We start from the raw sequence: 10,414 nt of genomic DNA, 5'->3' as shown, positions 1-10,414 counted from the left end.
ATCCCGGAAGTCCCAACCGAACAACATCAATCCTCATATTCCCTGGAAGTTGAAAGCTCTGTTGTCTTATCACTCTCCTTCTCTCTTTCTTTCTCTTGTTTCAGCATCTAACGTATTAAGTATATCATATCCAACCACCAACCCCTGTACAGTTCTAGTCGACGAAAAGGCAGAAATTTCTGCAGCCAAAAGTACGATAGCGGACGCGAACCGGGCCGCCGGATTGCCGGGTGGAAGCCTTGATCTGGACCCGTCTGTTGCGCCCGGTCTTCGCTCGAAATCGATCGCCGCCGATGATTCCTCTCTAGCGCCAACGTCGGGCAATGGTGGCGGCGGATCCTCGCTATCGTCTTCATTGGCCGCCTCAACGGCAGCTGCCGGTGGCGGCAAAGTTGGTGGCGCTTCGGCAGGAACAGCGACAGCCACAGCAGCCGCCGGAGGAGCATCAGCAGCAGCAGGTACAGTACCACCGAACATTATTGGTAACCGCATGGTTGCTATGGACACCTTTTCACACCAAGTAGTATTGCTGCACGTACTAGCTGACAGTAGACGTAGTAGTGCTGATGATAGTGGTGATGGCGGGAGTAACGCTGCTGGTGTTGTTGGTAGTAATAACGCATTAGCTGGTAAGCGTGTTCGGCGTGATGCTTCATCATCGCCTGAAGATGACAGCAGTGCTGCTGCTGGTGGTGACCGCATGATGCATGGTGGGCCATCGCTCGATGATGAACCGTTTGATAGCGATTTGCATGACGCATCTCTTGCTCCTCCTTCTCCTTCGGGGTCTTCCACTAATCTACCTCCAACGGATGATGACGAGGATGGTGCTGGTGAGTATGATGGCGTTGATGACAGTTCAACCGTGGTCGTCGCCACCACAACAAGAACAAGGACGACGGTCGAAGCAGTATCGTCAGCTGACGATAAAGCACCAGAGAAGGGAATCTCACAGCCAGCGCAAGATAATGACATTTTTACCACTAATGATAATGACTTCCGGGAATCAACGACGTCCAGCAGCAGTAATAGTAACCCAGGCACGGAACTGGTGCCGGAGCTGGTGATGGAATTGGACGACTTTGCTCGAGAATTCCAGCGAAAGGATGAAAAGGAAGCAGCCGCAGCAACAGCAGCAACAGCAGGCTTTCTTAAGGATACCGGCGGCAAACCGGCAGCAGATGCAGATGAGAAATGGTCCAACGATGACCCATCGGTAGCATCGGGAACGGCGGCAAACATTGGCTATGCTCACATACCATCCGCCCTGGATCTTCCGCCGGAAGTGGCCTTGGTAAGCCTGGAAGATGGTCTTGAGGTTGGTAGGGCTCGCGATAAGCACTTTTACCGCACCATGGAGGAGCAACAGCAACAGCAGCAGCAGCAGCAGCAGGTACGTGTCCATATCCTTCCGGATACGCTGCTTCCCCTGACGACGACGACGACGCCAACGGACGGTCCTGTGTACTTCATGAACGAAGCAAACGCCACGTCATCCGGGCAGCAGACCGGTTCTTCGGAAGAGAGCGACGGAGAATCCGGTTCAGCCGGTGATGATGGTTCCCCGTTACCGAGACTGCTGGTAAACATTTCAATCGCAACCGATCATGGATCCGGTACGGTACAGCATTCCGTCTACGTACTGCAAGTGTCGATACCGACACCTGCCGAATACCTTCCCAAAGCGGCAGCAGCAACTCCATCACCACCAACATCCCAGCCACCAGTACCTGCTCCGGCTAATTTTGAAGCACCATCCCCCATTGCTCCTTTGCACTGCCCTCCGGGGCCACCACCGGCACCACCGTGCCCAATACGGTGCCCCACGGATATGGAGATGTACGGCAAGTATCGCATCATCAGCGTCCCGGAGGATGGTGAACCGCTAGTGGCGCAGGATGAGTATGAAATCATTACACTCCCTCCGGACCAGGAATGGGCAATGGTATCCGCCGAAGAAGAGCGGGATGAGGAACAGAAGGAGCAAATGGTGGCCACTTCTTCTGTGGCAGCACCACAAGAATTCACCACAGATCTCCCTCGGCAGGAGAACAACGAGCAGGAATCGAAGGTGGGCGATGACTTACCGCAAACCACAACACTCGTTCCACGTTTATCTCACTGTCCAGAGGTGGTAGCACCGATACTCATCCTCGAAGGTGAGCCCTCCCTCAACTCCTCTCTCGTGAACGAATGGCAATCATCATCATCGAGCCAACCATTTTCCCTCTCCAAATTCCTGGATCGCCGACGCCGCCATCGACGCCTCATCCATCGCTGTATATATATAAAGCGGGCGCACACTCCGCGAACTGCGCCAGTTCATCCTGGATCCTGGAGAACAACTTGAATTTACGGACACTAACTGCTCATCAAAGGGGAGATTTGCCTTACTAGCTACTAACAACACCTGGCCAGAGGGGAGGGGTCTATAGGTCAATTGCGCGCTTACTTTGGGTTCGTTGTATCCGCTTCCGCTTTTGCCTTGACGTTCCCAAGTACGTCCCACGGGCATTTGCTGGTATTAGTGTGTATGGCTTTTTGCATGGCTAGTAGTTGCAGTAGTAGAAACTAATTAGTATTCACACGACGTATACCAACTCGTAGTCCTGTACTCTCATATATATATACCGACTAAATACTCATCCTAGACCTGTGTGGTGGACTTTGACACAAGGCCACAGCAGTTCATTGTGCATGCATGCCCCAGGCCGCCGATGTCAAATATCTGCCCTCAGGTCTTGTGCAACAAAACACATACATTTTACTAACTTTTTTATTCTCCATTCGCTTCTCTCTCTCTCCCTCTTTCTGTCTCTCTGTCTTTTCTATTACTGCTCTCCCGTCCCTATTCTCTGTTGCATTGTCGTACCCCTAACAAATACCGTATCCCTTCTCCTGTTGGGGGGGTTAATACTATCTCTCTCTGTGTATTCGACCAACTGGTATGTCCGGGGGTACGTTTACTGATTCTCCCGTGGTCCATGGGGATACGTAAAAAAAATACCGACCGCATACGGCGGGACCTTCAAAATACAGGTGCTCGTACATTCCCGGCCCGAAGCTTCCCACCGGACGGTACGACCTTCTCCCAGATCACGCTCGGTCAACGGCTGTCGAAGGAGATACCACCGTACAGCTACTGGAACATGCAGTTCTACCAGTCGGAACCGGCGTACGTCAAGTTCGATTACAGCATCCCCCGGGGCGCTTCGATAGGTGTTTATGCGCGCCGCAATGCCCTGCCGACTCACACCCAGTACCACTTCAAGGAGGTACTGAGCGGTTTCAATGCGCGCCAGACACGTGCCACTCATGTAAGTACACACACCCCGTATATACCCCGAGGTCCTCTCACATTCCCAGACCCAACGGCGCGCGCACCCCTAAATGAAAACAATTCACGCCACAAAAACACACACACACACACCAGTACGGCCAGAGTCCTTCAGGGCACACACCCTCCTGAAGCTGGACCGTGGACTGATTAATTAGAACGATAGCTACAGCGTCGCTTCGTGTGTCGCGTGTTTGTGTCGACGACGGCGACGACCTCTCGGTCCACGTTCACATTAGAATCGTTTAGGGATGGGAAATCGGAACCGGATTTTCCGTTTCACTTCTTCGTCCTCTTTTGTTTCTGTAATTGAATACCGACCTCCTGCCACCACCGTCACACCATCGATGCGATGCGAACCTCACGCGCTCAGATTGCGCAATCTTCCAGCTAAAACTCCCCCGGGGGCGAAGAGGACACACAGTCGAAGTCCCCGTACGCTAGAGTCTAGTCAGTAGTATGCACGGCCACCGACGGAAGGTTGCGTGTTTGGTGTCCCTTTCGAATTCTCGAAGCGGATTTGCTAGTTTTTTTTTCCCCACCCCATATGCTGCTTGTTGTTGGCTGACCGATTTAGATTGTGTGTGTGTGTGTGTGTCGTACAAAGGACTCTAGATGGCCCTAGATGGCGATAGGGATAAGGACCGCGGAGCCAAGCCTCGAGCCCTCGGAAGAAGAGCCCTCGAGGCGCGTGTTCTACTAGCAATCAAGCGGCGAGCGAGATGTTGCCGATAGTGGAAAGTTAACTAAACAACACGAACAAAGCTGGTGGTGGTGGTCAGGCACAAGGTCACTGGACAAATATTGATCAAAATGACGCGCACGCTACGATATAGCCGCCGCCTGCGGGGTAGATCAAACTCATTTATTAAACATTTGGCGCGTCGGAGGGGAAGACTGTAATCAATGTAACGTTTGTGACATTAATCGCCACTTTAACGCCGACAACAATCCCGTCTCGGTCTCGTCTTGACAGCCATCGATGCGGCGGGAGGTGACACGCTACATGGAACCGGGCCACTGGTTCCTGTCGATCTACAACGATGACGGTGATGCGCAAGAGATCGCCTTCTACGCGCTCGTCGCCGAGGATATGACCCAGAACTGTCCGAACGGGTGCTCGGGTAATGGCCAGTGTTTGCTCGGTCACTGCCAGTGCAATCCCGGCTTCGGTGGTGACGATTGCAGTGAAAGTAAGTTGGGAGAGACTTGCTAGGTCTTCAACACCAATAATGATCTTCTAATATCCAATACCTCACGTGACTGTCTCGTCCTTTTTCCAGGTGTCTGCCCGGTACTTTGCTCCCAGCGTGGCGAATACATCAATGGCGAGTGCCAGTGTAATCCGGGCTGGAAGGGCAAGGAATGCTCGCTGCGGCACGACGAATGCGAAGTACCGGACTGTAATGGCCATGGGCACTGCGTCAGCGGAAAGTGTTCGTGCGTACGCGGCTACAAGGGCAAATACTGTGAAGAAGGTACATAGAGGCACATCTCTAGAGATTTGTTTTTTATTTTCATTTTTTTTCGGATTTTCTTTTCCTTTTTTTCCTCCTTTTTTATAATAATGTTGGGTAAAGGGTCTTCAGTTCCCCCAGGTGATCGAATACGCGTGGTGCAAGTCTCTAGCTCTTGAGCTCTCTACGAACACTAACCTCAACTAACCACCTTGGAGCGCATAGCTTTGTAGTGTAGTTGTAGTAGGCTCTGTAGTTAACAAAATATTCCGACGGGAAGGGACATTATTTTTTCGATTTTTAAGACTTCGTCCCACATCAGTTGACACCATTCTAACGGTTCTCCTCGTCTCTCTTTATCTCTTTGTAGTGGATTGTCCTCATCCGACGTGCAGTGGGCATGGTTTCTGTGCCGATGGTACGTGCATCTGCAAGAAGGGCTGGAAGGGTGCGGACTGTGCGACCATGGATCAGGATGCGCTCCAGTGTTTGCCGGATTGCTCCGGCCACGGTACGTTCGATCTCGACACGCAAACCTGCACCTGCGAACCGAAGTGGAGCGGTGAAGACTGTTCGAAGGAGCTGTGCGATTTGAACTGTGGCCAGCATGGACGGTGTGTTGGGGAAACATGTAACTGCGATGCGGGCTGGGGTGGTGAGTACTGCAACAACAAGCTGTGCGATCCGCGCTGTAACGAGCATGGCCAGTGCAAGAACGGAACCTGCCTTTGCGTTACCGGTTGGAACGGAAAGCACTGCACGCTGGAGGGATGTCCTAGCGGGTAAGCATAGCTGCTGGGGACCGGTCAACAGTATTGGTGGAAAGATATCGATTTCATGATGGTGTTTGTTTCGATTTCAGCTGTTCCCAACATGGCCAGTGTCATGTCAGTGCCGAGCTGATGTGGGAGTGCCGCTGCTATGAAGGCTGGGATGGAGTCGATTGTTCGGTGCCGTTGGAACAGAACTGCGGCGATAACAAGGATAATGATCGAGGTAAGTAAGCACGATGGTCCTTTTAAAAGCGGGCATCCGATGAGCTAAACGTGTGTTTCGTGTGGAACAGATGGTCTAGTTGACTGTGAGGATCCCGAGTGCTGCGGTAGTCACTCGTGCAAAACGAGCCAACTGTGCGTTTCGGCACCGAAACCGATCGATGTGCTGCTGCGTAAGCAGCCACCGGCCATCACGGCTTCCTTCTTCGAGCGCATGAAGTTCTTGATCGATGAAGGTAGTCTGCAGAACTACGCGAAGCTGGAAACGTTCAACGAAAGGTAAGCCCGCTTGCTATCTTGTTTCTGTATGTCCGATCAGTTTATGTTTCTTGAACATTACTTTTTGTGTTGTCTTTTGCGTTTGCTTCTGGCATTCAAACGGTGCTCAATTGATATATGAATTTTAGTAAAAGTTAACTGTGTTCGTCAGCAATTTACGCCTTCAAGAGCATCTTTTGAAATGCCGTAGCAAATGCAAACTCGTTTCTATATATATACATGCATATTCCGTTACGGTATAATTACTAAATAAATATATTATGTTGTGCCCCCGTCTATTTATACATCCTCCCGCTAATTGCCATTTGTTTTAATTTTCAATGTTCCGCATCAACCAACAAAAGAAAAAAAAGAGAAAAAATGAAACCAAAAGCAAAACAAACAAAACGCGCAAAATGCGAGCACGAAAACAACGAATGCAACTCGACCGGTAGTGTGAGAGATAAAGAGACGAAGAAGCCCCAATGATGATGATAATGATGAGAGATATAAGAGGTGGTAGAAAAGCGAATAATTAACGTCGAAGCGAAGACTACAATGAACTCAGCAGGAGCAGAATGAATGGCTCACATCCTCCCCATAATGGGAAAGCCATAAAGCTGACAAGCAATGAGAGAGAGACAAGTTCAGAGCGAGGTCCTTTCGATATGAAAAGAGGATTCCCACATTCCCAGCAAACACTGATTTAAATGGAAATCGCTTTCAAATGGTCAGACAAGAGCGCTTGTGTTTTTGAATGTCTGACGAGAGATCCTTTTTTAAAGCACGCGCGAGAAAGGAACACGGCAAACACATGTTCGCTTCAAAACAATCGAATCGGTAATGGTGGTGATAATTGTCTGCGCCGCGTAACAATGCGGGCACAAAGCTGCAATATTGAAGCGCTTTGGTTTTTGGTTTGAGGCTGATGGTTGCAGCGCGGCACCGGCCATCCGTCATGGTGACGGGGAAACCACTTGTCAATTGTTGCGAAAACCTCTCCCTCGTGCACCGACGTTCCTGATTATGAGCTTCATTTTTGTCCATTTTGTGTGCAGGAGTGCTGTCGGTACAGGTGCGAGCGCTACGCTGCACACGGTGTCTGTCCAGTGGGCGGACGCGGACGCAGAGGGCGACTGTGACTCCTGGTGGTTTCGAATTTCGTTTCCATTATGTATCGCAAATTAATACATTAAATATTAATCGCGATCGCACACTGCTCGACAAGGGCACGTGAAGGGGTCAATGGTTTTGGGGGGTGTGGTGTGTATGTGATGTCAGCCAATTGCGATTCTCCAAACCTCCTCGCACCACTCCATCACGATGAGAGATACTCACAACCTGTATGGTGGCTGCTGCTCCACGCAGATAATCAATCCAATGCTCGACGCCAACTGCAGGTTATCGATGTGAACCCAGTCCTTTTCATGGATCGCCCTCGTCGGTTGGCGGCGGGGCGGGGTTCTACCTGTATCTGTATGCACTCCCCCTTCCACTCTACCGTCGCAGTATCGGTGGGAGTGTTCTGTGCACAGAAATGCTGTGAAAAATTAATTCATACTCAATCGCTCGATGATGATTATAACACCATGCACTTAATGCGATAATATTTTAATTATTACCTAGCGTAGCCGGCCAGCAGGAGGCCAGCTGCCCAGTTGTGTGCGGTACAGCGAACCGGCGTTGCGGCTTTAAGCTGCTGCACCTGGTGAAGCTGTTGCTAGTGTGTACTATGTGTAGCTGCGATGCCTTTTGAAGTGCGGCTTTTTAAGCTGATAAGTAGATATCGTGTGAACCTTGTCGTGCTGTGGGATGGTTTGCATACCTTCCCCGCAAAAGTATGTCCAGGATGGTCTTTTTGCAGCAGTTTACCAGCAGAGTGGAGGCGCGTGATAATGAGAATCCTTTTGTCATTATTATGTGCGAGCCATAATTTTTGCTCTCGGAAAAAGATGATGGATTCGAGCGCGTGTTTTCGAAAGTATCACCGGAAACTGTGAACTGAACTGAATGCTCCCGTAATGATGTTCTACTAATCTCCTCTCATAAGCACACTAACGCCCCAATCGCAGCACTACTAAGTCCCTCCCCCGCTCAAAAACAAACAGTCTACTTAACACCTTCATAATTCTAATCGCGTTTTCGGCAAAAAAAAACGTTGTCTAACAAGAATTTTCCATTTTTTGCTTTTCTCCTTCCATTTCTCTATCTCTCTCTCTCTCTCTCTCTCTCGCTCTGTAATCACTGATCTGTAACACCTAATCACTACGAAACTACTACTACTACTACTACCATCACTACTACTAACTTCACCATCTACTACTACTACTACCCCTGCCTTTGGTACACGCTCGGTGAATGTGCAGCGTTTTTTGGAATCATTTTAATGCAAGGTAAGAGAGCGCACGCTTCAAGCGAGCCGCAAAACAGGAAAAAGAGGCAAGGGCCGGTGGTCCCTCTGTTCTTAACGCGTTGCTAATGTCGTCGGAAGTCGGTTAAAATCGAATGGTCGAACCCCTAACACTACTAAAAGCCAAGTGCTATAAATGCCTCCAAAAGAAAACCTAACCTCTCAACAAAGCGAAACAGCCGCCTAACAACCCTCCGCACCCTAAGACACCTAACCTATTAGAGACCGATCTTAGTAAACAAGTAAACAGAAGAGAAGGTAACAAGGTTGCGGAATAGTATCTGTCCTCATCGTCCAAAAGAAAAATAAAAACCATCCATCTCTGCCATCTCCATTCCCGCGTTCCTAAACTCCCTTCAATCCACGTCATCTTCCTTACGCTCTGTCATATCTCTGTCTGCTTCCTAGCCTAGTCCTAGACGGTTTTGTAGCCTAGCCCGTACTCCGCGATGCAACCTCATTTCCTGTAACCACCACCTTCCATTTCCTCCCAAGTTATTCTTTAGTTCTGTGTAACCGTGATACCGATTTATGTTCTTCTAAGCTGCTAAAACAAACGAGATCGTTTGTTTTCGCATTCTTTCGTTTACATTTACCGCAAACAACACCGGCTGTCGGCAGGGATTCTGCTGACATGTCCATCGCCATGTTGTTTTAATTTTTTTTTAGATGAAAATAATAGTGTTTTGCGTTGTTTGTTTTTAGTTCCTGGTATGTTTCTATCGATTATTTGTGTTACTAGCGTGTGCTAATCACACGATCGTGTGCGTGTGTGTGTGTGTATGTCTGCGTGCATTGTATGTGTGTATATCTGTACAAAATGTTGATAACACTAAATTTTTCAGAGCAGAGCGTGCCTGCGCGCTTTTTTTTGCGAATTATCTGTGATAATTTCGACCCGGCCCTAGGGTCCATCCGGTTCCGGTGATCCCTCCGGTTCCAAAAAGCACAACATGGCGGATCTGTCAAACATGTTTGACATTTGGCGTATCCAGGTCAATTCACTTACATTTTTTTATACCACGCCTGCTGTGCTACCATCGTGTAAGCTGGGCCATTCGAAAGTTGCATGCGAAAGAGAAATGAAAGGAAGCCAAATTTTCCAACAACCACACATGGCGTCCAGTCGGTTCTCTCTCCTGGGCATAACTGCACTTTCAGGAGATTCCCGGTGTACCCCGTAACCCAATTTGATCTGTGACACTGTGCGTGTATACGGCGTGTGCTTGTGTTTGAATAAAATATTATCAAAAGGCCGTGGTGTGTCCTGACGTCGGTTTCAGGCTGCTGGACCGACCCCCCGCAAGTTGTCGCCGGTTGTTCGTGTGGAAATTTTTAATGGCATATAGAAGCCACAACGATGTCGTGTGCGTAGCTGCATCGTTAGTATTACTGGAAGGGGAGAGAGAGAGAGAGGTGCAGCTGGAATACAGAGACCTTCTCACCTCCCCCGGTGGCTTTTCCTCTTGGTAGCACCGATGTATACTTGTTGTGTGGTGAGCTGGTTTTGGTTCATAACCAAAAATTTATTGCTGTGGTCCCTCCAACAGCCGCTGACCAAATTCGGGACACCACGGTGCCGATCGGGTTGTCGGAAAACACACTCCTGTCGTCCACGTGAATAAGGTCACGCACATTTTCCTTTTTCATCCGAGGAGTGCTCCAGTAGCTCCAACTTGATGATGCCAACCCTCCCTGGTATCACGGGTAACGGCACAGCAGCCGATACCGATATTACGCGTGGTTTGGAAAATGGGTTATGAAAATTGCTACTACGCACTACCACTCTCACACCTATTTATGAGCGCGTAAATTGACGGGTCACCAGGAATGTGCTTCCCACGTTGAGCCGAGAATTATGATGCCCTGGAGCCCCGCTGGAGCCATGTTCACGCTGGAAAATATATCTTTATCCAACCTACGCACGCAAACATGCCCCCTTCCACGGCACATACAC

General features: G+C 49.6%; 1 protein-coding gene across 9 annotated transcripts in view; it reads left to right on the top strand.

The window, feature by feature from the left end:
* LOC125956255 (teneurin-m) overlaps positions 1-10,414 on the top strand; it is a 497,128-nt gene that overhangs the window by 476,217 nt on the left and 10,497 nt on the right. For 6 of the 9 annotated variants that reach the window (XM_049687932.1, XM_049687937.1, XM_049687934.1 and 3 more), the window contains 8 exons: positions 105-2,159; positions 3,040-3,317; positions 4,314-4,530; positions 4,621-4,815; positions 5,165-5,576; positions 5,657-5,790; positions 5,861-6,068; positions 8,414-8,440. In XM_049687932.1, coding sequence (XP_049543889.1) covers positions 105-2,159; positions 3,040-3,317; positions 4,314-4,530; positions 4,621-4,815; positions 5,165-5,576; positions 5,657-5,790; positions 5,861-6,068; positions 8,414-8,440 — 3,526 coding nt within the window. The remainder of the gene's footprint in view (positions 1-104; positions 2,160-3,039; positions 3,318-4,313; positions 4,531-4,620; positions 4,816-5,164; positions 5,577-5,656; positions 5,791-5,860; positions 6,069-8,413; positions 8,441-10,414) is intronic. The other 3 variants (XM_049687939.1, XM_049687933.1, XM_049687940.1) reach the window with 3 other exon arrangements.

Source organism: Anopheles darlingi, chromosome 3 (assembly GCF_943734745.1).
Source record: "Anopheles darlingi chromosome 3, idAnoDarlMG_H_01, whole genome shotgun sequence".
NCBI classification, from domain to species: domain Eukaryota; kingdom Metazoa; phylum Arthropoda; class Insecta; order Diptera; family Culicidae; genus Anopheles; species Anopheles darlingi.
This window is presented reverse-complemented; position numbering and strand designations above follow the sequence as displayed.